Source organism: Salvelinus alpinus, chromosome 28, assembly GCF_045679555.1.
Source record: "Salvelinus alpinus chromosome 28, SLU_Salpinus.1, whole genome shotgun sequence".
Classification (NCBI taxonomy): domain Eukaryota; kingdom Metazoa; phylum Chordata; class Actinopteri; order Salmoniformes; family Salmonidae; genus Salvelinus; species Salvelinus alpinus.
Window position 1 is genome coordinate 10,640,396 of NC_092113.1, and position 24,567 is coordinate 10,664,962.

Below are 24,567 nucleotides of genomic sequence, written 5' to 3' on the forward strand. Positions count from 1 at the left end.
CCTGACAGGTGCAAGGGGACTCATTACTGTGATTTACAGCCAATAAAAATGTATCTTAAAGCAAAAGAGCTAATTGGACTGTAAATGTCATTATCCTGTGTATTCAATTATGCTCCCCGAGCTGAAACTAATGTTAATCAATACAAGTCACTGATTCCACCATAACGCAGATCCCTGCAACTCGAAGGGTTAAGCAAAATAAACACCTTCTCCATACACATTTCATTCTTCATCGACACTTCTTTAATGCACTTAACTGTATCTTTTTACATTAATGGTTAACATGACAACAAAATTACAACAGTCACTGCATGCAAGTTTACACATTACAATCTACCTCAAACATCTATCCAACATTGTATTTGCTTTGTAACTAGGGTGAAAATAAACTAAAAGCCAAATTGTCAAGTACAAAAAATTAAACAGAAGCAGCAAAGTATAAAGTGCACATTTTCATTCAGAACTTTCCAGACCACTTTCCAACTGGCTTGGCCACGACCCAACGCACACACACAGCCAGACATATACCTGAAGGACAACTGCCATTAGTGACACTATACAGAGACATTAAGGTTGAGAGACATTTACAAGTCATAAATAGGCCTTTCAATGATAGTGCTAATGCCTGAATATCATATCTTTTAAAAAGAAAAAAAAAAGGAATATGCCAACATAGCAAGTACATGTACCTTTCGCAATCTAAAATCTCACCTGCTAAGAAGCAAGGCTTTGGGGTGCAGAGGTTTGATCACGATAAATAATGGTGATGTTTCCACTATAACGATCCTTTAGAGTCGCTATGATGAAAAAGCACAGGGTCACGGACCACACACTGCAAGTCCTTTTTTAGAAAGATCCTTACTTGTAGTTTATTAGCATTTGTCATTTTAAATAGAAGTCTGTTTGTAAATGATTATAAAGCCCAAAAGGGTTGTTTAGTGTCTTAGCACTAAACAAGCAGTCTAAACAGCTACGACTTCTCAACAATGATCGCTGAATTGCTCCGAGCAACAGCTCGGACAGAGCGTGATCCACTCTGTCCAACACTGATTTACATGGAGCAGAAGACAAATCAAAGCAAGCATGACATAACACAGTGCACGACCCCAAGGCATGAGAGTGCATTCAGAACGGACTAACGTCTCCATCACCTAGAATGCTAGTCTACTGTTTCATATAGCCAGTGTTTCATATCGCCAGTGTCATTTCATAGTCTGAATATAGAGTTACCACCACACCGTGGTGCAGGAAGCTTATAGGAATAAATCACTTTTGCATTTCTGCTGCACTTTTGGATGTTCCCTGGTATTTACAACTAAAAGGTTTTGTTTTTTTCGTGACCACCTTCAGATTGCCATTATTTCAGGGTGGCACTTAATCATCTTCCGTGTTCAAAGGCATGTAGCGTCAAATCAAATACACAAACGATATGCAACCTCTTCTGCAATGCATGACAACATATCATATGGCTGTATTTGGTATCAAATAAATTCCTCTTCCATAAAATGCACTGATAAAATATGTTATCTTTAAATTAAATGTGAGCGGCAAAAAAATATTCTAAAATGCCCTAAAGGAGAGAGTGAATGATTTGAAGGGCCGTCCATGTCTAGCAGGGTTGGGTGTCAATTCATTTTCAAGCCATTCCACTTTTTTGTGTGTATTATTATTATATATTTTTTTACAATATGCCATTTTCAAATTCATCCATTGAATTTCAGTTCACTTCCTGATTTGACCACATTGAAAACCAAATTGACCCGACCCCATTGTCTAGGTAGCGAGGACTCCCTCTGGTTAACACAGGACAGTCTTGGTCTTTTCGCGGTCAACGTTCTCTCCACGGTTCATCTCACGGCCGGTCAGTGGTCACTTCTACCGGCCCTGCTGCAAGTACTGCTGGGTGAACATGTTCAACTCACTGTCCAGCCAGCCAGCCTTATTCCTGCCAGGGGACAAGGCAACACCATACTCAGGTACAGAGATAGGTACACACCATCAAGACAGTAGTAGTGCCTTGTCTTCAATGAAAACAGATGGTACTTTAATATCACACTGAACAAAAATAAAATCGCAACATCCAACAATTTCAAAGAATGCGTTACAGTTCATATAAGTAAAATCAGTCAATTGAAATGTATTCATTAAGCCCTAATCTATGGATTTCACATGACTGGGCAGAGGCACAGCCATGGGTGGGAGCCAGGCCCAGCCAATCAGAATGAGTTTTTCCCCCACAAAAGGGCTTTATTACAGATAGAAATAGTCCTCAGCACCCCCCTCCCCTCTCAATCCCACAGGTGAAGAAGCCGGATGTAGAGGTCCTGGGCTGGTGTAGTTACATGTGGTCTGCGGTTGTGAAGCCGGTTCGACCTATTGCCAAATTCTCTAAAACATTGGAGGCGGCTTATGGTAGATAATTTCTCTCTGGTAACAGCTCTGGTGGACATTCATGCAATCAGCATGCCAATTGCATGCTCCCTCAAAACTTGAGACATCTGTGGAATTGTGTTGCGTGACAAAACTGCACATTTTAGTGGCCTTTTATTGTCCCCAGCACAAGGTGCACCTGTGTAATGATCATGCTGTTTAAATCAGCTTCTTGATATGCCTGTCAGGTGGATGGACTATCTTGACAAAGGATCAATTGCTCACTAACAGGGAAGTAAACAAATTTGTGCACAATTTTTGAGAAATAAGCTTTTTGTGTGTATGGAACATTTCTGGGAACTTTTATTTCAGGTCATGAAACATGGGACCAACACTTTACATGTTGTGTTTATATTTTGGTTCAGTGCAGTTATGCCCAATCATTTTTTACCCTTTACTATGAGCCCGTTGAGAGTTGAGGTTATTGAGAATGCCAAGGAGTCTTGATCACTGAGCAATGTTGACTGAGCAGTGTCCGAAATAGTACCCTATCCCCTATGCAGTGCTCTACTTCTGACCAGAGTCTTTTGGGCACTTGGTTTTATAGGGAATAGGGTGCCATTTCAGACGCAACCAGTGTGTTACCGGGCGTCATGTCTTACCGGAGCAGTTTGGCCTTGCTCTGCAGCGCATCCAGCAGCTCTATCTTCGTGTTCATGTCGGTGATCTCATCCTCCAAGTTCTGCCGCGTCACGTCCACCTGCTGACACAGCTGAGCAAAGGTGCCGGCCAGCTCCCTGCACAGACAGACACACACCCAGCAGCTCAGAGCCACGCAGTCTCAACTCTACTTCGTGAACTCGCTGAACAAGATTCCTATAGAGCCATGTCAACTTCAGCATGTCCTCAAGCGTTTAGGCATTTTGAGGAATAGCGCTCTGAGACTCAGGGGCCATAAGTGTACCGAGCATCTCTGAGTAGAGGTGCTCATCTAGGATCGGTTTCCCCCATCCGTGTCATTTTAGGCCTCGTGATATAAAAAACGAAAACTGATCGTAAATCAGGAGTCCTTGGGTCCTACTTACGACTGTTAAGTCAGCTTTGTTTTCAGAATGACCTACAACTGCAAAGAGCAATAGGCTCACTTGGTAGCTTATAGGCAAACCGGATCCCACTGCCAGTCCCTCCTCTCACCACCAGAGGGCCTCTATGAGTCATGTTCAGAGAACAACTCCCACACTGCAGGAGACAATCTATTTATATAAAACAGGCTTACATAACGTTGTGTGACAGATTGACTGGCCAGTGGTTCTGAGGCTTTAGCAAATTCTATACTAGCTGTCAAACATGCAGAACTGAACTACGGAGAGTGGCAGTGTGGAGCCCTGCCAAACATGCCATCTCTTTGTTGAGGGGATTATATTGGCCTTGTAAGACTCGGTTGTGGTGGCGTAGGAGGACAGCGGGCAGATAGAGAAATAGATGGAGAGAGCAAATGGATAGAGGGAGAAAGTGAGGTGAAAGAGGGATAGATAGGAAGAGATGGAGAGAGATGATGTAGTGAGAAAAGGAGTGAGTGAGTCAGACAAAAACAGACCGCTGTAGATGGGGTGTCCATTACTCACTGCTGAACCTGGTGGCTGCAGTTGGAGCCGGTGTAGCTGACGATGAGCTGCAGCTTCTCGCTGGCGTAGTCCACAAACTGGCGCTTGAAGGCCCTCTCCTTGGCCTTGGTGGTCCAAGTGAGGCGCTCGTACACGTACAGCAGGCCGTACAACCCGACCGAAAGGGCAATCAGACGCCAGCCCACCGCCTTCCAGATCTGACACACACATTTTCAATACTTAGATTTTCAAATGAACCGTTGTTGAGTGCAAAGGAAGAAAATACATTTCATGCCTGGGTTAAACAGGGAAAAACACTGAAAGTGTCAACTCCTTTCCAACTTGTTTTCGGAGACGACACTTTTGGTTTAGGGCCTTGTCAACAACCATTTGCACATTCTGTAAAGCCTTCACGGAGTGCGTTTCCTCTATCCTTACCACACCGCCGACGACTATGATGCCCATGGATGTACGGGAGGTGAGGGAGGCCAGGCCGGTCACCATGGAGACCATCAGCTCCTCCTGGGTCATGGAGTTCTGGGGGAACGGGGGCATGCTGGTGCTGACCGGGGTGAGGGCCATAGGCCGAGGAACCTACAGGACAGACACCAATGACGTATATAAACCCGGCATAGCTGATGCTACGTCTTGACCAATAAGAGCCTTTAAAAGCCACCGTTACGCCATTATCATACTCCTCCTTTTGGAGATTTGATAAACGGAAGTGAATCGGGGGGGGGGGGGGGGGAAACGATATCCCCACATTAAAATAACCAACTGGTCAACAATGCCACAATGTGCGGAATATGAATGCAGCCAGCACCAATTCAAGCGATGTGGGAAGATATTTCATATGCAAGTATCGAAATTATTAGTGTAGTACTTTATGGTCCATTTTAAGAGATAGACTGCTCCTGACAGCTTGTGGTACGGTATAACCATAGCAACGCACGTAAGCAAATGTCTGTATGCTAGCTAGCTTACAAAGCGATATTAAGCACGGATGACGTGGCGATACGTGTGTGCAATTTAACTGCTATTCTTATGGATTTTCTAATAGTCCTTTCACAGCTGTTGAACAAATATTGTGCATTGACAATGAATGTAGTTAACGCCGGCAGCCAGCCTGGTGCTGCTATATGACATGCTGTATGGAAAGAGGTCACCAGTGAACTCCGTGTTTACAGTCTATAGACGGTTAGCTGACAACGTCACAAAACGACGTGCCCCCTTCAAATGGGGCAGAAGTCAGCGTGCTGTTGTGATCCTGGAGGACCAGATTGCCTGCAAGAATGACAAGCTGCTATGAGGGGAAGCGTAAGTGGCTCGTTTCAGCTCATTTCACGTTGTTCTTGATACCATGTCTTGTTTTGAGGCGTTTTGACTGGATTTCATGTCAACGTCATTTTGGCAAAAATTCACTAGCTAACCAACAACTGTAACAAATGTATTTGAGAGACAAGTGCTCATTGTGCAAATGTATTTGTTTTCAATAAACATAGATGGAATATAGCTTACATGTCAACAATCTCAGCCAACCCAGTCCGTTCTGCCCCATGGTTGCGCACACGTCGGTTTTGTTGCTAAACAACCAACCCATCCACGAGGGAACCAGTTCCTAGGTTTATTGTACGAATAGTAACTCATGGCTCTTTTTACTGGCTTCATGGGGGATTAACTTTACATCAGAGTGATCTCAAAGCACTGAGCAAGCACAGGAATAAGAACCCAGAATGGAGTATGCTTGCCTGCTATCAGAGAGGATTCGCCCCTTGTTCCACTGAGAAAGGTATTATTTTATCTTCTCTCTTTACAGGGACAATATGCTTTTCAAACAATAACAAAGCGGTCACCCAGCCAATGACTTAAATAGCTGAGGGATGATGCTGGAGAAATGTAACCACTCAGACAGAGCTATGGATGACCATCCATGAGATCAAAATGATAGTTTTAACCATATTTTGAGCCTATCAGTGTTTGCTTACAATTACATAACTTACAAACAAAGGAGTAAAACAAGCTTATATTTATTTTGGGGGTACTGATGGGGTAAGAAAATGTAACTAAACTCGAGGCATTGTAAATTATATTCTTTAAGAATAAATACATTTAAAAGTCGAAAAATTGAGGAAGCGATCACAATGACGCCTTTAGGGTCAGGATTGGGGGCTGGTGTAAACCTGATCCTAGATGTGTGGTGAAGGGCTTACTCTACCTAACCCTTTTCTTAGGGAAATAACACACACACACACACACACACACCTGGTCGTTGTAGCCCATGAGGGCACGTCGTGTGTTCTTGGGTCCCAGAAAGCGGTTGACCAGCATGGTCCAGCCCAGGGAGAAGTGGAAGCCAATGTCCTCCTGGAAGTCACTGCACAACTTGTCGCAGGCCAGGTCGTAGCTGAGGGTGAAGATCTGCTGCCGCGGCACCAGCTTGTCCACCTGCTCCTGGACCGGCCCCGGAAGCAGGGGCTTCAGACCATCTGAGAGGGGGGATGCTAGTTGACAACATCTCCACGTGGTTTCACAATTGAACAACAATTTAATTTACTGGGAATATTTCGGCCAGTGTTCCTTTAAGAATAGGATGGGGTTTGGAATTGTGTGAGTGCCGCTGCTGCGGGACTGACCGATCATCTCTGTCTGGGTGGACTGCAGGGCAGCGGTGATGGCTGTGGAACACCTCTCAGACATGTTCCTGCCCAGGCCCTCCTCAATGTGCCTGTGGAGCTCCTGTAACAAACACACACAGTACAACATCACCACCACAATCTCAAAGGTTCAGTCCAAAATGGACACCCTATTACGTATGTAATGCACTGCTTTTGGCCTGTCCCTTACACTACAGCCACTTTCAAAATGGGCACCCTATTCTGTACATAGTACAACACATTTGATCAGAGAGAAAACAGAAACTGTACAGTATGACATTCTGAACACACACTAAAATATAAAACAATCCAAGTTCATGTTCATGGAAGTTTGCCAATCTGAACACACCCTTAAATGTCAAAGGGTGTGTTCAGGTAATTCCTTGCAAGGGTTGTTCTCTTAGAGAAGATAGACACCAGGACAAAACAGGCCCTAGGGAGAATTCCACTAACACTCTGAAAAGGATTGAGGCCTACGGCAGCGGTGGCCCATCCTCCTCCTAGAGACCTACTGGGTATGTAGGTTTTTGTTCCAGCCCTGCTCAAACACACTCGATTCAGCTAATCAAAGTCCAGATGACAGCCGATTAGTAGAACCAAGCATAAACACCCGGTAGCAAAAGGAGTGGGAGGAGGTGTGTGTGCGAGCAAGCGCTTGTTTGTGTTGGAGGCCAGGGAATCACTCACGTTCTTGTACACCTTGAGCACCACCTGAGACGGATGGAAGTCCATGTGGAAGTCATCCACCAGCACAAAGAGTCGCCTGATCTCCTCTGCCATGGCGTTGGACACCTACACACACACAGGGTGTGAGGGAAGAACAACGTTCACTAGACCATTCTTAGAATTCAATCGTAGCGCGGCAGCCCGTTTTAAACGTGACCTACCTGTCGCTCTACTTCCTCTGTGATCTTCTTGATCTTGCTCTTGCAGTCCAGCGTCAGCAGGTCCAGCTGTTTGTCGATGAACTCCATGCGGTCCTGGCGCTCCTCCCTGGTTTCTAGGCAGTGAATCCTGAACACACAAGGTTCACAAAACATGGAGCACAACTGGTTGCCTCGCACGGCAGCCGTTCCCTATTGCTTCCATCATATCGGTTCAAATGAAGGAAAGGAGACACGGAAGACATTTTGACAATTGAGGCAGCCTGGGTACTTGGCGTGACCCGAGAACTCACCTCTGCTCCTGAGCCGCCACGTGCACCGAGTCCATGATGAGCCGTAGGGTCTCCGAGATCTGCTTGGCCCTCACAGTGTGCTGCTCAAACTTGGTCTTCACCGCAGACTGAGAGATACACTCCTACAAGAACAGGGAAAAACAGAGCGTTTCATAAGAGGGCCTAGTGAAATGGGCATAAATATCCTGATACGTTCAATGGCTTTCAACTGTCGAGCTCACGCTCTCCTAACTAGAGCATGCACCAGCACTTGAGCAGAGTTCGGTACATCTCTAATGGGAACCTAGACGAAGTATTGTAAACTGTATACCCCATTCACTCCGAGAGGTTCTTTCATTAGAAAGCCTTACCTCGAAGCGCCGCTCAAAGTTCTGGAACTCAAACATCCTGGCCTGGAATCCCTCGGCCAGAGCACCACCTGAACAAGTAAGGAGTGTGTTTATTATTTTAGGAAATTTTTCCTGGATATTACATCGTTGTTTTTCTGTGAATGTCTACCTGAGTGGCTTACAGTGCATTCGGGAAGCATTCAGACCCCTTGACTTCTTCCACATTTTGTTAGGTTACAGCCTTATTCTAAAATTTATTAAATAAATCTCAATCTACACAGAATACCCCACAATGAAAAAAGCGAAAACAGGTTTAAACATTTTTGAAAATGTATATAAAAAAAGACAATGCTTATTCACATAAGTATTCAGACCCTTTACTATGAGACTCAAAATTGAGCTCAGGTGCATCCTGTTTCCATTGATCATCCTTGAGATGTTCCTACATCTTGATTGTAGTCCACTTGTGGTAAATTCAATTGATTGGACATGATTTGGAAAGGCACACACCTATCTACATAAGATCCCACAGTTGACAGTGCATGTCAGAGCAAAAAACAAGCCATGAGGTCGAAGGAATTGTCCGTAGAGCTCAGAGACAAGATTGTGTCGAGGCACAGATCTGGGGAAGGTACCAAAACATTTCTGCAGCATTGAAGGTCCCTAAGAACAGTTACCTCCAAAATTCTTAAATGGAAGAAGTTTGGAACCACCAAGACTCTTCCTTGAGCTGGCCGCCCGGCCAAACTGAGCAATCGGGGGAGAAGAGCCTTGGTCAGGGAGGAACCGAGGAACCAAGAACCCGATGGTCACTCTGACAGAGCTCCAGAGTTCCTCTGTGGAGATGGTTGTCCTTCTGGAAGGTTGGGGCAAAGGTTCACCTTCCAACAGGACAACGACCCTAAGCACAGCCAAGAGAAGGCAGGAGTGGCTTCGGGACAAGTCTCTGAATGTCCATGAGTGGCCCAGCCAGAGCCCGGACTTGAACCCGATCGAACATCTCTGGAGAGACCTGAAAATAGCTGTGCAGCGAGGCTCTCCATCCAACCTGACAGAGCTTGAGAGGATCTGCAGAGAAGAATGTAAGAAACTCCCCAAATACAGGTGTGCCAAGCTTGTAGCGTCATAGACAACAGTGTGTATGTACCTGCTTCTGGCATCCCCTGGGCCTTCTGAACACGGGCCTGTAGGACCTCCTTTGCAGACACAAAGAAGATGCGGTCGCTGGCCTGGGCCCGGTCCACCACACCCAGCTCGTCCACCAGGAAACTGCTGCAGCGGTCCATGTGCTGCCTCCTCACCTGGGGGGGGGGCAGAGTGACAGGGAGACCGGGTTCAATAGAGCCATTTTCTGTTTACCATCAAACGTCATGTTCGAGTGATGTGTGCGCATCCCGACGTAAAAAAGCTCTGTAGCTGGATAGCTGACGTTGATGTCAGGACCTTGACAAACTTGCAGTGCGTGAGTGAGGACCATGAGGACATGCAAGACAATGGCTATGTTCAACAATATTATTAATATAGGATATTGTACCTTGCCTCACTGGCATGTAGTAGGTTTCTAGGTTATCAAACCTCTAATGACATATGTAGACAGTCTGATTACATGTTAACTCACACGAGCGCCATTTCAAGTTGCAAGTGGTCATACCAACTTCCATGTAAACAAACCTCTTTCTGATGTGCACGCAACTTTTCATGACAGGGTCAAACACACACAGCAGGAAAAATTACACATACATACATACACACACACTAGTGTAAACCCAAGCCTACAGGCACATGCTCCTCCTTTAACAAATTGTATTGGCAGACCTGAAATGGTCACAAAATATGGTATGTTCACTAAAGGGCAGGGACGTTACCAGTATCGCGATACTTGTTAGTGTCGTGCCAAGGAAACAAAAACGCCAAGCAGTATTAACTTCTTTAGGAAAATGGCCCTAATGTTGAAAACAAACATCATCCAGACGTACAGCAGGTTTTAAAAAGGACCAAAGAGTCCAGTTCATGTTTTTATTCTTCCCCATGGAAAAAGTATTGTGATACTGGCATCGTTACAGCCCTCATGTTCAACCTGACATTTATTTCAAAGGCATAAAGCCAGACTGAGGGCAGTCAGTCCCAGTTCAGTCTCCTGGCTAATCTCCAGGTGTCCTCAGATTCTGTGTTGGGTTGTATTATATCAAACATCTGAAGTGTTTCCCTTGTTGGACGACTCATATAACTGTTAAAAATGGAGTTCACCCAAGTTACCTAAAATGTCCATAACCCTTGAGCAAGGCACTTTGACCTCAAATTGCTTCTGTAAGTCTCTCTGGATAAGAGCACCTGCTAAAATGACTCAAATGTAAATGTATAAGTTATTAATAAGACTGTGGGGGATTACAACCTCTCCTGGCCCATAGAAGACATTCAAGATAAGGAAACATCCCACTTCTTTGGGTGAAGTGGACAGCACAGGGAGAGGTGGGTTGAGTATCACAAGTCCGAAAGACAGGCAGTCCCACAAGGTCTCGCTCAACCACCGGCATGATACGGCCATGTGAGGTGCAACCCTATACTTGAAATCAACACTTGGGCAGACCCTAGTGCCAACCCTACCTCACCATTAACTTAATTGCTGAATCTAATACTGTACTCTTGCAGGCAGTAGTTACCCCATGTACTCGGCTCAACCACGGCCCAGAATCTGGCTACAACGCATCACCGTGGGCAAACTACCTGCCCTCCAGGATACCTACACCACCCGATGTCACAGGAAGGCCAAAAAGATCATCAAGGACATCAACCACCCGAGCCACTGCCTGTTCACCCCGCTATTATCTAGAAGGCGAGGTCAGTACAGGTGCATCAAAGCAGGGACAGAGAGACTGAAAAACAGCTTCTATCTCAAGGCCATCAGACTGTTAAACAGCCATCACTAACATTGGGTGGCTGCTGCCAACATACCTACTCAACTCCAGCCACTTTAATAATGGAAAAATTGATGTAATAAATGTATCACTAGCCACTTTAAAAAATGCCACTTCATATAATGTGTACATACCCTACATTACTCATCTCATATGTATATACTGTACTCTATACCATCTACTGCATCTTGCCTATGCCGGTCGGCCATCACTCATTCATATATATTTTTATGTACATATTCTTGTTCATTCCTTTACACTTGTGTGTATAAGGTAATTGCTGTGAAATTGTTAGGTTAGATTACTTGTTGGACATTACTGCATTGTCGTAACTAGGAATACCTAGGATAGGATAAAGTAATCCTTCTAACCCCCCCCCCCCCCTTAAAAGAGTTAGATGCACTATTGTAAAGTGGTTGTTCCACTGGATATCATAAGGTGAATGCACCAATTTGTAAGTCGCTCTGGATAAGAGCGTCTGCTAAATGACTTAAATGTAATGTAAATGTAACTAGAAGCACAAGCATTTCACTACACTCGCATTAACATCTGCTAACCATGTGTATGTGACAAATAAAATTTGATTTGATTAAAACCGAAAAGCAACAAAAATTCATGAATCTTTACAATATACCCAATTTTGACTTTGTGGTTGTGCCATCTAGTCCAAAACCCTACCAGACGGCGCTCACCTTAGTGTTCCCCACCCATTCAGCAACAATTCTCTGCTGTGTGCCGCTCCTCCATGTTCTCACTTCTCATCATTGTGATGGATCGTTGCAGTGATATATGTAACAGCGTGTTCATAGACGTCCAGCAATCTGTTAACGCCACGTATGGTGCGCTTTGTACAATTTCTCCATCCGGACCGGCACAATTTTTCGACATGGCATCTTGTGGTATGTTTCTAGACATTCCATTAGGGCAACATTGAAGCTGACATGCTCTACCTTTGACAATGGCTGCATATCAAATGCAATCATTTCTGTAATCAGTGTTGTGATTTTCTCAGTCTGTCCCTTATCGCAATGCTGCCAGCAAGCAATGGGTTGTGTCTCACGGTGCCTCCCGTTCAGCATTGCACCTGTACTGCCACAGTAGCTCAATTTCACCTCGTAAAGTTTGCATTTCACCACCTTCTCCTTTAAAAACTTCTCAAAGTATTGCCATACAGGACTTAGCTGCTGGCGCTTCTCACTGACAATTTTTCCAACTGTTAACAACGATAACGTGCGGAGCGCTTTATATCCGTGGCAAATCATTTGAAAGATGCATATCTCCTCCTACTAATGTAACAATGCTGCAAGTATTTTATCAAACATTTCCCCTTTATGATGATGATCAGGACCTGTTAGTGGCGGCTTTGGGATCCTAATTCTGTACAACAAGTACAGTCGAAGAGTCGAAGCCCGCCCGAGTTCCTACATTTATTTATATATTTTTTAGTAGTCAGGGCCCGCGGTCTGTAATGAACCAGTGTTTTTCTTACATGTCAATATGTCAGTGTATTCTTTGTTGTGAAAATGTGATTGTATTATAAAATTGTTTTGTAAATGTTAAAGACTCTTGGAAGATTAGTTCTAAAATAAAATACGTTTAGCCCTGACTGTAACAAATGACTGCCAACGCTAAAACTAACCTCAGCGTAACAAATGACTGCCAACGCTAAAACTAACCTCAGCGTAACAAATGACTGCCAACGCTAAAACTAACCTCAGCGTAACAAATGACTGCTAATGCTAACTCACCTCCTCCATGTACTCCGGCTCCGAGGCAGAGGCATCCCAGCGGTTGTTTAAGATGAAGATGTTTGGACTGGAGAGACGCTCGTTGACCTTGTGGAAGAATGACTTCTCCTGCAAAGAGTAGCATTTGTCTATTCAAAATCCAATAAACCCTCAGACACCTTGACTGGCATTTGGCCAACATGCAAGTTCGGGCCGAGTGGATTTCTTTCTAGAGTAGAAACCTGTTTCTTACCGTCTGCATCAGAGTGGACTCAGAGTTTGCCACCAGGACAAAGACGTCGGCGTCCAGGCAGAACTTGTCGATCCAGCTGTCCAGCTCTGTCGTGACATCAATACCGGGGCTGTAGGAGCAGAATTATGGGATGACTTCAGATCACAAGGCCACAGTAGAAACTATACTGAACAAAAATAAATGCAACATGAAACAATTTCAAAGATTTTACTGAGTTACAGGTCATATCAGTCAAATGAAGTAAATGACTTAGGCCCTAATCTATGGATTTCACATGATTGGGAATACAGATATGCATCTCTTGGTCGGACACCTTAAAACAAAAACAAGAGGCGTGGATCAGAAAACCAGTCAGTATCACGTGTGACCACCATTTGCCTCATGCAGCGCCACATCTCCTTTGCATAGAGTTGATCAGGCTGTTGATTGTGGCCTGTGGAATGTTGTCCCACTCCTCTTCACTTGCTGTGCGAAGTTGCTGGATATTGGAGGGAACTGGAATACACGTCAATCCAGAGCATCCCAAACATGCTCAAATAGGTGACATGTCTGGTGAGTATGCAGGCCATGGAAGAATTGGAACATTTTCAGCTTCCAGGAATTGTGTACAGATCCTTGCAACATGCATTATAATGCTGAAACATGGGGTGATGGCTGTAGATGAATGGTACAACAATGGGCCTTATACTGTGACGAGATCCTCTCTGTGCATTCAAATTGCCATCAATAAAATGCAATTGTGTTTGTGGTCCGTAGCTTATTCCTGCCCATACCATAACCCCACCGCCACCAGTGGGCACTCTGTTCACAATGTTTACATCAGCAAACCGCTCGCCCACACGACGCCATACACGTGGTCTGCGGTTGTGAGGCCGGTTGGACGTACTGCCAAATTCTCTAAAACAACGTTGGAGCCGGCTTACGGTAGAGAAATTAACATTCAATTCTGGCAAAGGCTCTGGTGGACATTCCTGCAGTCAGCATGCCAATTGCACGCTCCCTCAAAACTTGAGACATCTGTGGCATTGTGTTGTGTGACATAACTGCACATTTTAGAGTGGTCTTTTATTGTCCCCCAGCACAAGGTGCACCTGTGTAATGATCATGCTTTTTGATATGCCACACCTGTCAGGTGGATGGATCATCTTCGCAAAGTAGAAATGCTCACTAACAGAGATGTAAACAAATTTGTGCACAAAACTTGATAAATACACTTTCTGCGTATGAAACAATTCTGGAATCTTTTATTTCAGCTCATGAAACATGGGACCAACACTATACATGTTGCGTTTACATCTTTGTTCAGTGTATATGAGGATATTGTAGTTTGTAGAAGAGGAGTAGGCATACAAAGTTTAAGGGCGAAGAGTGGTACCCATTCCAACATCAACCTCTGAGCACTTCCAGAGGACCCCTGGTTGTGCTAAAATAACAATGCCAGAAGGGAATGGTCTACCTGATCCTTTTAGATGTGTGGTGTGTGTTGCCCTCACCTGTCCACCAGCACCAGGTCGTCCCTAAGCAGGGCACACTTGACTTTGGGCCACATGACACACACCAGGCTTCCTGCATCCAGGTCCTCATCCTGATGTAGAGCATGGGCTAGCTGGTTCACCGTCTGAGAAACAGTGAGCAAGACAGAAATAGAAAGTGATTGCGCAAGAGAGAGACAAAAACATGCAATAACATGTGTTCACATTTGAACTTTGACTACATTTGATTGTATGAGTTATTGTAATAAAAGGACAGATTACTAGGAAGGAAATAGATTTATAATCTATTGGCATGTGTCCCTATTTAAACCCATAGCAACGATACCACGATGACATAACATATTTCCATAGAGATAAAGATTCTATGGAAAAAGGTTGCATCAAAAAGGTTACTCATCTGTGCCAACAAATAAAGCAGCCAGGCAGAGATTTTTCCTATGAGCAGAGCGTAGATCTGTGTTGATCATTAGCCAGCGGAAATGACCGGCTTTCCGGGGTTTAGTCCCCATGGGGAGAGAGGAGGCCTGGGAAAGCTGTTAGCAGCCAGCATGCTTCACCCAGACCTACACTACAGTCAAGAGTTTGGATACACCTTCTCATTCAAGGGGTTGTATTTTTACATTGTAGAATAACAGTGAAGACATCAAAACTATGAAATAACACATATCATGTAGTAACCAAAAAAAGTGTTATATTTTGATTTGTTTATTTTATATTTGAGATTCTTCAAAGTAGCTACCCTTTGCCTTGATGACAGCTTTGCACCCGCTTGGCATTCTGTCAACCAGCTTCATGAGGTAGTCACCTGCAATGCATTTAAATTAACAGGTGTGCCTTCTTAAAAGTTATTTTGTGAAATTTCTTTCCTTCTTAATGCATTTCAGCCAATCAGTTGTGTTGTGACAAGGTAGGGTGGTATACAGCAGATGGTCTTTTAACAAATAGGGCTAAGTCCATATTATGACAAGAACAGATCAAATAGGCAAAGAGAAACGGCAGTCCATCACTAGTTTAAGACTAGGTCTGTCAATACGGAAAATTTTATGAACTTTGAAAGTTTCTTCAAATGCAATCGCAAAAAACCATCAAGTGCTATGATGAAACTGGCTCTCATGAGGACCGTCACAGGAAAGGAAGACCCAGAGTTACCTCTGCTGCAGAGGATAAGTTCATTAGATTTACCAGCCTCAGAAATTGCAGCCTAAATAAATGCTTCAGAGTTCAAGTAACAGACACATCTCAACATGAACTGTTCAGAGGAGACTGCGAGAAAATCAGGACTTGCTGCAAAGAAACCACTACTAAAGGACACCAATAATAAGAAGAGACTTGCTTGACCAAAGAAATACGAGCAATGGACATTAGACCAGGGGAAATCTGTCCTTTGGTCTGATGATCTCTGCATGTGTGGTTCCCACCGTGACACTGATTTATTTAGAATTCAAGGCACACTTAACCAACATGGCTACCACAGCGGTACACCATCCCATCTGGTTAGGACTTACACAGCTGGAATGTGAACACATGATAAGATCGGCTGAGAGCATTCAGGGTTGCTGGTGTTTTGTTGATTCTGTTGCTATGTTTGGACACGCGGGTCAGTAACAGGTTTGATCGGGATGCATGTCATAGGCACGCGGCCATATCTGGGTCATAAACTACAGTCAACAGGGAAGGGGACATTTCTGGGCTCCTTTAGGTGATTATGTGATACATTACACCAACATTTCGATAGGGACAATAAAAAGTTACCGGGATGCTGGTATTTTAAAGAATAAAATTGATAAGAAAAAAAACATTCCATTAAGAGATGTCTACTTTCCATGTGACAAAGGTGTGGTACTCGTTACACTGTGGTGCAACTGGGTAGAGGTTTGCTTGTGTACAATTTAAAAAAATAGGTGCTGGATAACCAGTGAGAGTCATGGTTTTGACGGAGGACTATTGGTTTACCGGGCCACCCACCGTTTACTGAATAAGACAACGGCTCAACAGAAAGCCACTGTGACAGATCTGACTTCATCTTCTGTAGGACAAGCAAAAATGTATTCATACAGTACAGACAATTACAAGCCACCTGTATATCAATCCTGTTTACTGCTGTTATACTTAGATGGGCATTGCATCACAGTAATTACAATGCCTAAATGAAGATGGGCTTGGGAGATTTGAACACATTAAAAGGTTGAGAGCATGTTCTTGTCTCAACAAACTACATTCAATTTAAATCTTAAACTTACTCTAAAGGATTTGTGTGTTGTGCTGAGCAAACCCAGAGGAAGGCGCAGTGTCGAAACGTTTGTATCTTCAATACATTTTTGGGAGGACACATGTGGGACTTTATTTTTCATAAAGTATGTTTTTTCCCCCCATTAGTCAGCGCCTCGCAAACTTATTGGGTGTGTGTGCACTTAGCTAGCGTGCTAAGAGTTCAGAGAAGTCATCCAGGGTGCAGTATCCAACTTTAAAGAGCTTTAAGTAACGTCTTGTATTTTTACCTCCAATTAATTTTATTCCAAAAAGGAAAAACTTGTCCCTGTTGCTTTTTTAAAAGTTTATCTTTAACCTCGTGTGGAGGTACTGACTTTGATGCTCTTCTTCTCCTCTGATCCCTCTGTGAGCAGGAAGGACTCGTTGCCGTCGGTCCCCTCCACCTGCAGGAAACAGTTGGTGGTATGTCCTATCCCAGAGGGGAGCACCTTATCACACAGCATGGCGTTGATCACCGAGCTCTTCCCGTTACTTGTCCTATAAAGTAGAACACACTGAGTGAGGAACATTTAACACAGGTCTAGAGCATTTTCCAGAAATGTGCAGTAGTCCGACCCATTTTTGGAGAGACAAAATTGATTGTGTGATTCATTGAAAAATGAATAGCGGGGAAAACATGCAGCTTCCGAACTCCAATGACTGGTGGCGGCAATGCCAGTGGTCATTACGCGGTGGAGGGAACGTACCTTCCGAAGAAGACACACTTCATGTGTCTGCGTGCCAGCACCTCTCCGATCCCTGCCACCTTTGACAGGTAACCGTGCACTTCCTGAACCTGCTCCTCTGTAGTGACCGGGTCCAGCTCCTCATTCCTATATGTGTCTGTGAGCGGTAGAAAAAAATAAATCACACAACCATTGTAAACCCCTAGGAACTAGACTAGAGGTCGGCCGATTAATCGGAATGGCCGATTAATTGGGGCCGATTTCAAGTTTTCATAAATATCGGTAATCGGCATTTTTGGACACCGATTGTGGCCGATTATCCTGCACTCCACGAGGAGACTGCGTGGCAGGCTGACTACCTGTTACGCGAGTGCAGCAAGAAGCCAAGGTAAGATGCTAGCTAGCATTAAATGTATCTTATAAAAAACAATCAATCTTAACATAACCACTAGTTAACTACACATGGTTGATGATATTACTAGTTTATCTAGCTTGTCCTGCGTTGTATATAGTCGATGCGGTGCCTGTTAATTTCTCATCGAATCACAGCCTACTTCGCCTAACGGTTGATGATTTAACAAGCGCATTAGCTAAAAAAGCACTGTCGTTGCACCAATATGTACCTAACCATAAACATCAATGCCTTTCTTTAAAATCAATACACAAGTATATATTTTTTAAACCTGCATATTTAGTTAATATTGCCTGCTAACATGAATTTCTTTTAACTAGGGAAATTGTGTCACTTCTCTTGCGTTCCGTGCAAGCAGTCAGGGTACATGCAGCAGTTTGGGCCGCGTGGCTCGTTGCAAACTGTGTGAAGACCATTTCTTCCTAACAAAGACCGTAATTAATTTGCCAGAATTGTACATAATTATGACAAAACATTGAAGGTTGTGGAATGTAACTGCAATATTTAAACTTAGGGATGGCACCCGTTCGATAAAATACGGAACGGTTCCGTATTTCACTGAAAGAATAAACGTTTGGTTTTCGAAAAGATAATTTCGGATTTGACCATATTAATGACCTACGGCTCGTATTTCTGTGTGTTATTATGTTATAATTAAGTCTATGATTTGATATAGCAGTCTGAGCGGTGGTAGGCAGCAGCAAGCTCGTAAGCATTCATTCAAACAGCACTTTCATGCATTTGCCAGCAGCTCTTCGCTGTGCTTCAAGCATTGAGCTATTTACGACTTCAAGCCTATCAACTCCCGAGATTAGGCTGGTGTAACCGATGTGAAATGACTAGTTAGTTAGCGGGGTGCGCGCTAATAGCATTTCAATCGGTGACGTCACTCGCTCTGAGACGTTGAAGTAGTTGTTCCCCTTGCTCTGCAAGGGCCGCGGCATTTGTGGAGCGATGGGTAACGATGCTTCGAGGGTGGCTGTTGTCGATGTGTCCCTGGTTCGCGCCCAGGTAGGGGCGAGGAGAGGGATGGAAGCTATACTGTTACACTGGCAATACTAAAGTGCCTATAACATCCAATAGTCAAAGGTATATGAAATACAAGTGGTATAGAGAGAAATAGTCATATAATTCCTACAACCTAAAACTTCTTACCTGGGAATATTGAAGTCTCATGTTAAAAGGAACCACCAGCTTTCATATGTTCTCATGTTCTGAGTAAGGAACTTAAACATTAGCTTTTTTACATGGCACATATTGCACTTTTACTTTCTTCTCCAACACTTTGTTTTTGCATTATTTAAACCAAATTGAAACCTAGCTGCCAATAGAACAGGCAAGTGTCAATCAATTCCACACCACAAAACATTGTGCTTTTCATTGGTGTAAACGAAAGCCAGCTTTATCGACCACAACTTGTGGTAAGGTGGAAAGCTAGTAGCTACCTTCCAGAAAGTAGGAGCTTTCTTTGATGTACGCGGCCAGCTGCTCGAAGATGCCGTTGATTTTCTTCTTGGCCGTGACAAAGTGCTTGAGCGGGCTGGCGTTCACCTCCGCCATGAGTCTTTTGTCTTTCTTGCCAATAGCGTTGGGGTTAGGCCGCGTGAAAACCAGAGACATTGCACTGAAAAAGAGAGCAAAGAGTCAAAATGAGAACAGATCATCCTAGGTAAAAAAAATTATAATAAAAAGAGGGGGAAAAAGGATGAAATCATTTACAAATGTAGGCTGTCACTAATACGTAGGCCCTAGCTTCCTCTGAAACGGTGATGGCATTGGAAGGATAGACTTAGCGAGCGACTAATCCCAACAAAGTTCAAAACCCAGGGAGAAAATAAAACAAAGCCAAATCCTTATCATATTCCAGTTGATAAGGTCTTTAAAAAAGATAATACCATGTTATGTGATTAGGCTACATTTCTTAGCCTACCTGCTTAAAATACAAATTGTAGAAGGCATTCGAAGTGTTTCAACAGTGAAAACGGAAGGAATGACAAGACACCTTACTAGTCAAATAGTAGCATAACAATGGCTTACGTTGCAATGAAAAACTAAACTTCATTAACTGACCCCAACTTAAAACATAGGCTACATTGTTCATTGGGGAGTCAAATGTAGAGTAGAACGGTCCTTTGAATGCCAGCTGCTAATAGGAAAAATGCTGCTCTGTTCAAAATGGTGAGGATGTAAACAATACATTCACTCTCCTATTAGGATCCCACAGAATGGAAACCGGGATGTTTCCAGATCCCTTTTCAGCTAGTAAGCCTAGGCTACAGGCTAATATCCATTCTAAACTTTTTTTTTTACAGTTTACTTTTTCAGGAGATTGCTTTAGATTTGGGTACCATATGCAAGCAAGACAGATTGTGAATATTTTTGGAGCTGAACGACACACCTCATTATCAGATGACAATTACACAGGAGAAAAATCCACTTCAGAATGAAAAGCAGCTAGAATAGCTTGAATAGAATCCGTTTAGTTACCATAAATAACACTGACAAACAAAAGGCTAATGGTCAATCAGCTGACTTTGAACTTGTGATTGGGGGGGAAATCAATAGTTACATATGGGGATATTATTTAACGCTATAACGCAATATTACTTTTGTGTTAGTTGGCTGTAACTGCATCAAAAACGCCACTATTTTTCCCACATATCTTGTTCTCTATCTTTTTCAATAGTGAGCGAATTTGTTTTCAGCACTTTTATTTCCATGACGGATCAAAAGTTGTTTTCTCATGGCTCTCTTGTCCCTGTGGGCAATTCCACATTAATAGAGTGATGCCGCGACTCAGATTTTTCACTTTAAAATGTTTATCAGTGCAGATGAAAAGTTTGGTAACAGAATGACGGCACCAAAAGCACAAACTGTCATTATTTTAACAAACTTCGCATCTGCACTGTTCTTCGAGGAAAATGTGTTTGTCAAAGTTCGAGGATTTTCTTTTTTAAATTAGTCCTTGTGCATAGAGTTGTCGTTTTCACTTTGAAATCATTGGTTTTTGTTTGGCATACATTTTAAAGTGAATAACGCGAGTCTCAGCATCACTTTGTTACCGTGGAATTGGCCCAATGCAGCAAACATATGGTGAGCAATATTTTTGGAACATCAAATCACAATAAATCTTGAGAATCGCAATAGGCCTACATATAGCATCAGCACCTGAGTATGCTGATAATGTCGTGTCGGCAGGTAGCCTAGTGGTTAGCGCATTGGGCCAGTAACCGAAAGGTTGCTAGATCGTATCCCCGAGCTGACAAAGTAAAAATCTGTCGTTCTGCCCCTGAACAAGGCAGTTAACCCACTGTTCCTAGGCCGTCATTGAAAATAAGAATCTGTTCTTAACTGACTTGCCTAGTTAAATAAAGGTTAAATTCCCAGCCCTAGTTTTAATCTAAACTAATGACATCGTCATATAGCCTATATTACTCATGCAGTAACCTAGTCAATCACACAACCATCATAAACACATCTCATCTGGGTTCATTTGACTTCCTGACAGATATAAAAAGATAATGTGTCTTCTATCAAAGCTTTTTTGTAGTCCTAAAGCCAGAATAGGCCTACAGGTCTAAGCCAAAAAGCACATGCACTGGTACGTGCTCTGCAGGAGTGCCAGACTTCACAGCCAATTGATTGTCACCAGGAGCTCTTGGCACCAGGTTACTAGTGTCAGGTGTCAACCTAAGAGAAGCCTTAGACATTTCCATCTGATAATCTACCTAAACTCCATGGTAATCTGTGATTAGAGTGCCTGAGTGAGTTAACTACAACTCCTGAAATCTTATATTTGTCATTTTGTAGAGTTGACATCAGCAAGCAATGCATCAACTCATGATAGCGAACAGGATCTTAGAATGCACTCTTAATAATGATAGTAAAGAGCTCAAAGTACAGAATCTTAATTTATTATTGTTCAATATGATCCTAAAACTAGCCAACCCTAGTGACTCAGCCAATGAGTGTTCAACAGAGAGAGAGAGAGAGCAGCTCTGTGAGTCACCTTCAGTAGGCCTACACTGTAAGGACAAGCATGATTTGCTTTTGGCAGCTGTCCCCATTCCCCTTGTCAGACAGCCGTGGTTCACATGGACTACTGCCCTGTCAGTAATGGCAAAGATCAAGCCGCAAGCATATTGTAGCCCATGTAAAATTCAGATGTCTTTTTCAGCCACAGCCTATTCTTTGCAGTCAATTCTCAATTGCAATCTCAAATGTGTTTTGCATTTAAGCAGTCAAACATGCAATATCCTGAAAATGTGACTGCTGACATGCAAAACAATTTGGGACTGTATCAACAGTTGACTTATGGGTAGATTTTCCCTTTAATGTCACTTTCAAGACAAAAAAAATGTGCTCAGTTTCCCACTTGGAAAATATCAGAATCAACTAATAGGAAGCTATATGCAAAAAGCGTATGCAAATTTTAACTAATGGATTCCTAGTTGTCTTAAAAGAACCAATCAGATTATCTGGTGTATGTACAATCTGTAGCTAACTGCCTGACTATGTGCATAGGCACCACTCCCCCTGGATGACTCCCCGGCCAGCAGCATACCACCCTGCATACCACTGCTGGCTTGCTTCTGAAGCTAAGCAGGGTTGGTCCTGGTCAGTCCCTGGATGGGAGACCAGGTGCTGCTGGAAGTGGTGTTGGAGGGCCAGTAGGAGGCACTCTTTCCTCTGGTCTAAACAAAGATCCCAATGCCCCAGGGCAGTGATTGGGGACACTGCTCTGTGTAGGGTGCCGTCTTTCGGATGGGACGTTAAACGGGTGTCCTGACTCTCTGAGGTCATTAAAGATCCCATGGCACTTATCGTAAGAGTAGGGGTGTTAACCCCGGTGTCCTGGCTAAATTCCCAATCTGGCCCTCAACCATCACGGTCACCTAATAATCCCCAGTTTACAATTGGCTCATTCATCCCCCTCCTCTCCCCTGTAACTATTCCCCAGGTCGTTGCTGCAAATGAGAACGTGTTCTCAGTCAACTTACCTGGTAAAATAACGGTAAAATAAAAAATAAAAATAAAAAATGACTGCCTGTGATCCCTGGCCGTGACCCAACTGTCCGACGGTGTCTCCGGGAGAGCTGGATATGCAAAAAAATACATTTACATTTCACACTTGTACATATGTGAAAAGGGACAACTATAAGCGGACCCTATTTGACCTTTTGTGTAAAGAGTAGAAAAATTCCCATCAAAAGCGATTCAGCATTGAGTAAAACTGAGGGTAGGTGCCACTTACCTTACCTACTTGTTAGATCAACCTTCAGGGAAAATATTAGGCTAATGTTACTTTATCTAGTTAGCTAGACAGGAACTTGATCGTTACCATTCACCTACATTTCGCAAGAGACTCAGCTGAGGCTGCAGTGGACAAGCTAGCTACACTAACGTTACCGCAGTGACCTAAGGGATAATCCAACCTAAAAATGAAACGTGCTACGTCATGATAACGTTCTCATGACTGGAGATAGGGGATAATTTGCCTAGAGATAGAACACAGACCATGTATATCGTCATGACGAAGTATATATTTCACCGACATGTGCTAAAACGAAACAGTGGACCAAATTAATCAGCTTAGTTTTTCCTTCAAGTACCATCACGCAACGTGATTTTCGCTTCTCGTCTTGTCCTACTCGCCCTGTTTGTTTCTGTGTGAAAGGGCCGTTGGCCTTGCGAAAACTGGAACCACGTTGACAATTGTGAAATGTTATAGCTAGCTAAATATTTCACATGCTGATATTGACTTTGGTATTATTGTGGGGTAGCTAGCTACGTTTGTATAGTCTGGGTTACCAGTCTTTAAGCTAACATCCCACTCCTGTCATTTGCCAAAGACTGGCTAATGGCGGGTAGCTAGCTGCCGTTAACTAACTACAAGTGACATTTGCGCTGGTTTTACAAGTTTCTCTCTGACTTTGGACATTACATAGCTAGCTAAAGAGTTAGCTACAAAGCTAGAAGGCTCCGATGCTTCACGTTGTCTCACGTGAATGTAACAACGTTAGCAGCTAGCTAACATTAGCCAACGAACGTTATCATCACTGGAGAAGTCTTACCACGAAAGGGTGGACTGATTTATAACCAGTCTTCTTGCATCTTGGTCCTTCGATTATAGCAATGAATATGTACTAAAATGTTACAAAATCTAGTTAGCTGTTTTCTCCGACCTAGACAATTAAATGACCTAGCCAATGAATGTAAAAGGAGTAAATTTTGTAATTTTCACGTCCTCCTTGATTAGTTGTGGTGGTTAACTACAGCAAAGGCACATTATCGCCACCTACTGGAATGGAGTGTAACTATGGAGTACCTAAAATCACTAAATAGATAAATCAACCATTAAACGTAAACGTGAGTATACAGAAAGTACGCAAATAAATACAAAATATCGATAAATCAACCCATTTTGAAATAATTCCAGATAAAGAAACCATATACGCCTTGTATCTCGAGAGACAATACTTTGTGGCTTTAGAGTAAAATAAAAATAATTAACTACCGGTAGTAAGATCTATCAATAAATATTATCAAAAATATGTATGGAAATAGATTAATCAATAAACAAACTGTAATCACTATAACGACAACACATCAGTTGAAAAGTCACAGCCTAAAAGCGGTTTCCCCAAGATACAGATCTAGGATTATTTTCCCCTCCCCCAATCCAAACCTTAACCAT

At 43.2% G+C, this 24,567-nt stretch overlaps 1 protein-coding gene across 3 annotated transcripts; it reads right to left on the minus strand.

The window, feature by feature from the left end:
• Positions 1-220: 220 nt before the first annotated feature.
• mfn2 (mitofusin 2) lies at positions 221-24,149 on the minus strand. Of its 3 annotated transcripts, XM_071371581.1 has the most exons (19): positions 23,125-23,252; positions 22,871-22,966; positions 19,316-19,494; positions 17,480-17,615; positions 17,108-17,270; positions 14,523-14,647; positions 13,030-13,138; positions 12,798-12,905; positions 9,282-9,435; positions 8,156-8,223; positions 7,806-7,927; positions 7,516-7,642; positions 7,316-7,420; positions 6,608-6,710; positions 6,237-6,460; positions 4,413-4,568; positions 3,996-4,192; positions 3,033-3,167; positions 221-1,945 (listed from the first exon to the last, which is right to left on the minus strand). In XM_071371581.1, the coding sequence occupies exons 3-19, from the start codon at positions 19,488-19,490 to the stop codon at positions 1,876-1,878; spliced, it is 2,277 nt and encodes a 758-aa protein (XP_071227682.1). In that variant the 5' UTR covers positions 19,491-19,494; positions 22,871-22,966; positions 23,125-23,252; the 3' UTR covers positions 221-1,875. The 3 variants fall into 3 exon arrangements, with proteins under 3 accessions (XP_071227682.1, XP_071227681.1, XP_071227683.1); XM_071371580.1 differs by lacking the exons at positions 22,871-22,966; positions 23,125-23,252 and adding an exon at positions 23,945-24,149; XM_071371582.1 differs by lacking the exon at positions 22,871-22,966 and having other exon boundaries at positions 23,125-23,241.
• Between the last annotated feature and the right edge of the window lie 418 nt (positions 24,150-24,567).

Bases quoted from the DNA above. Each gene is read 5' to 3' on its own strand.
- mfn2 (XM_071371580.1), bottom strand. From the start codon at position 19,490: ATGTCTCTGGTTTTCACGCGGCCTAACCCCAACGCTATTGGCAAGAAA. The intron at 13,139-14,522 runs GTGAGGGCAACA...CTGCTCCTACAG, and splicing joins GACCTGGTGCTGGTGGACAG to CCCCGGTATTGATGTCACGA. The intron at 6,711-7,315 runs GTGAGTGATTCC...TGTTTGTTACAG, and splicing joins TGCTCAAGGTGTACAAGAAC to GAGCTCCACAGGCACATTGA.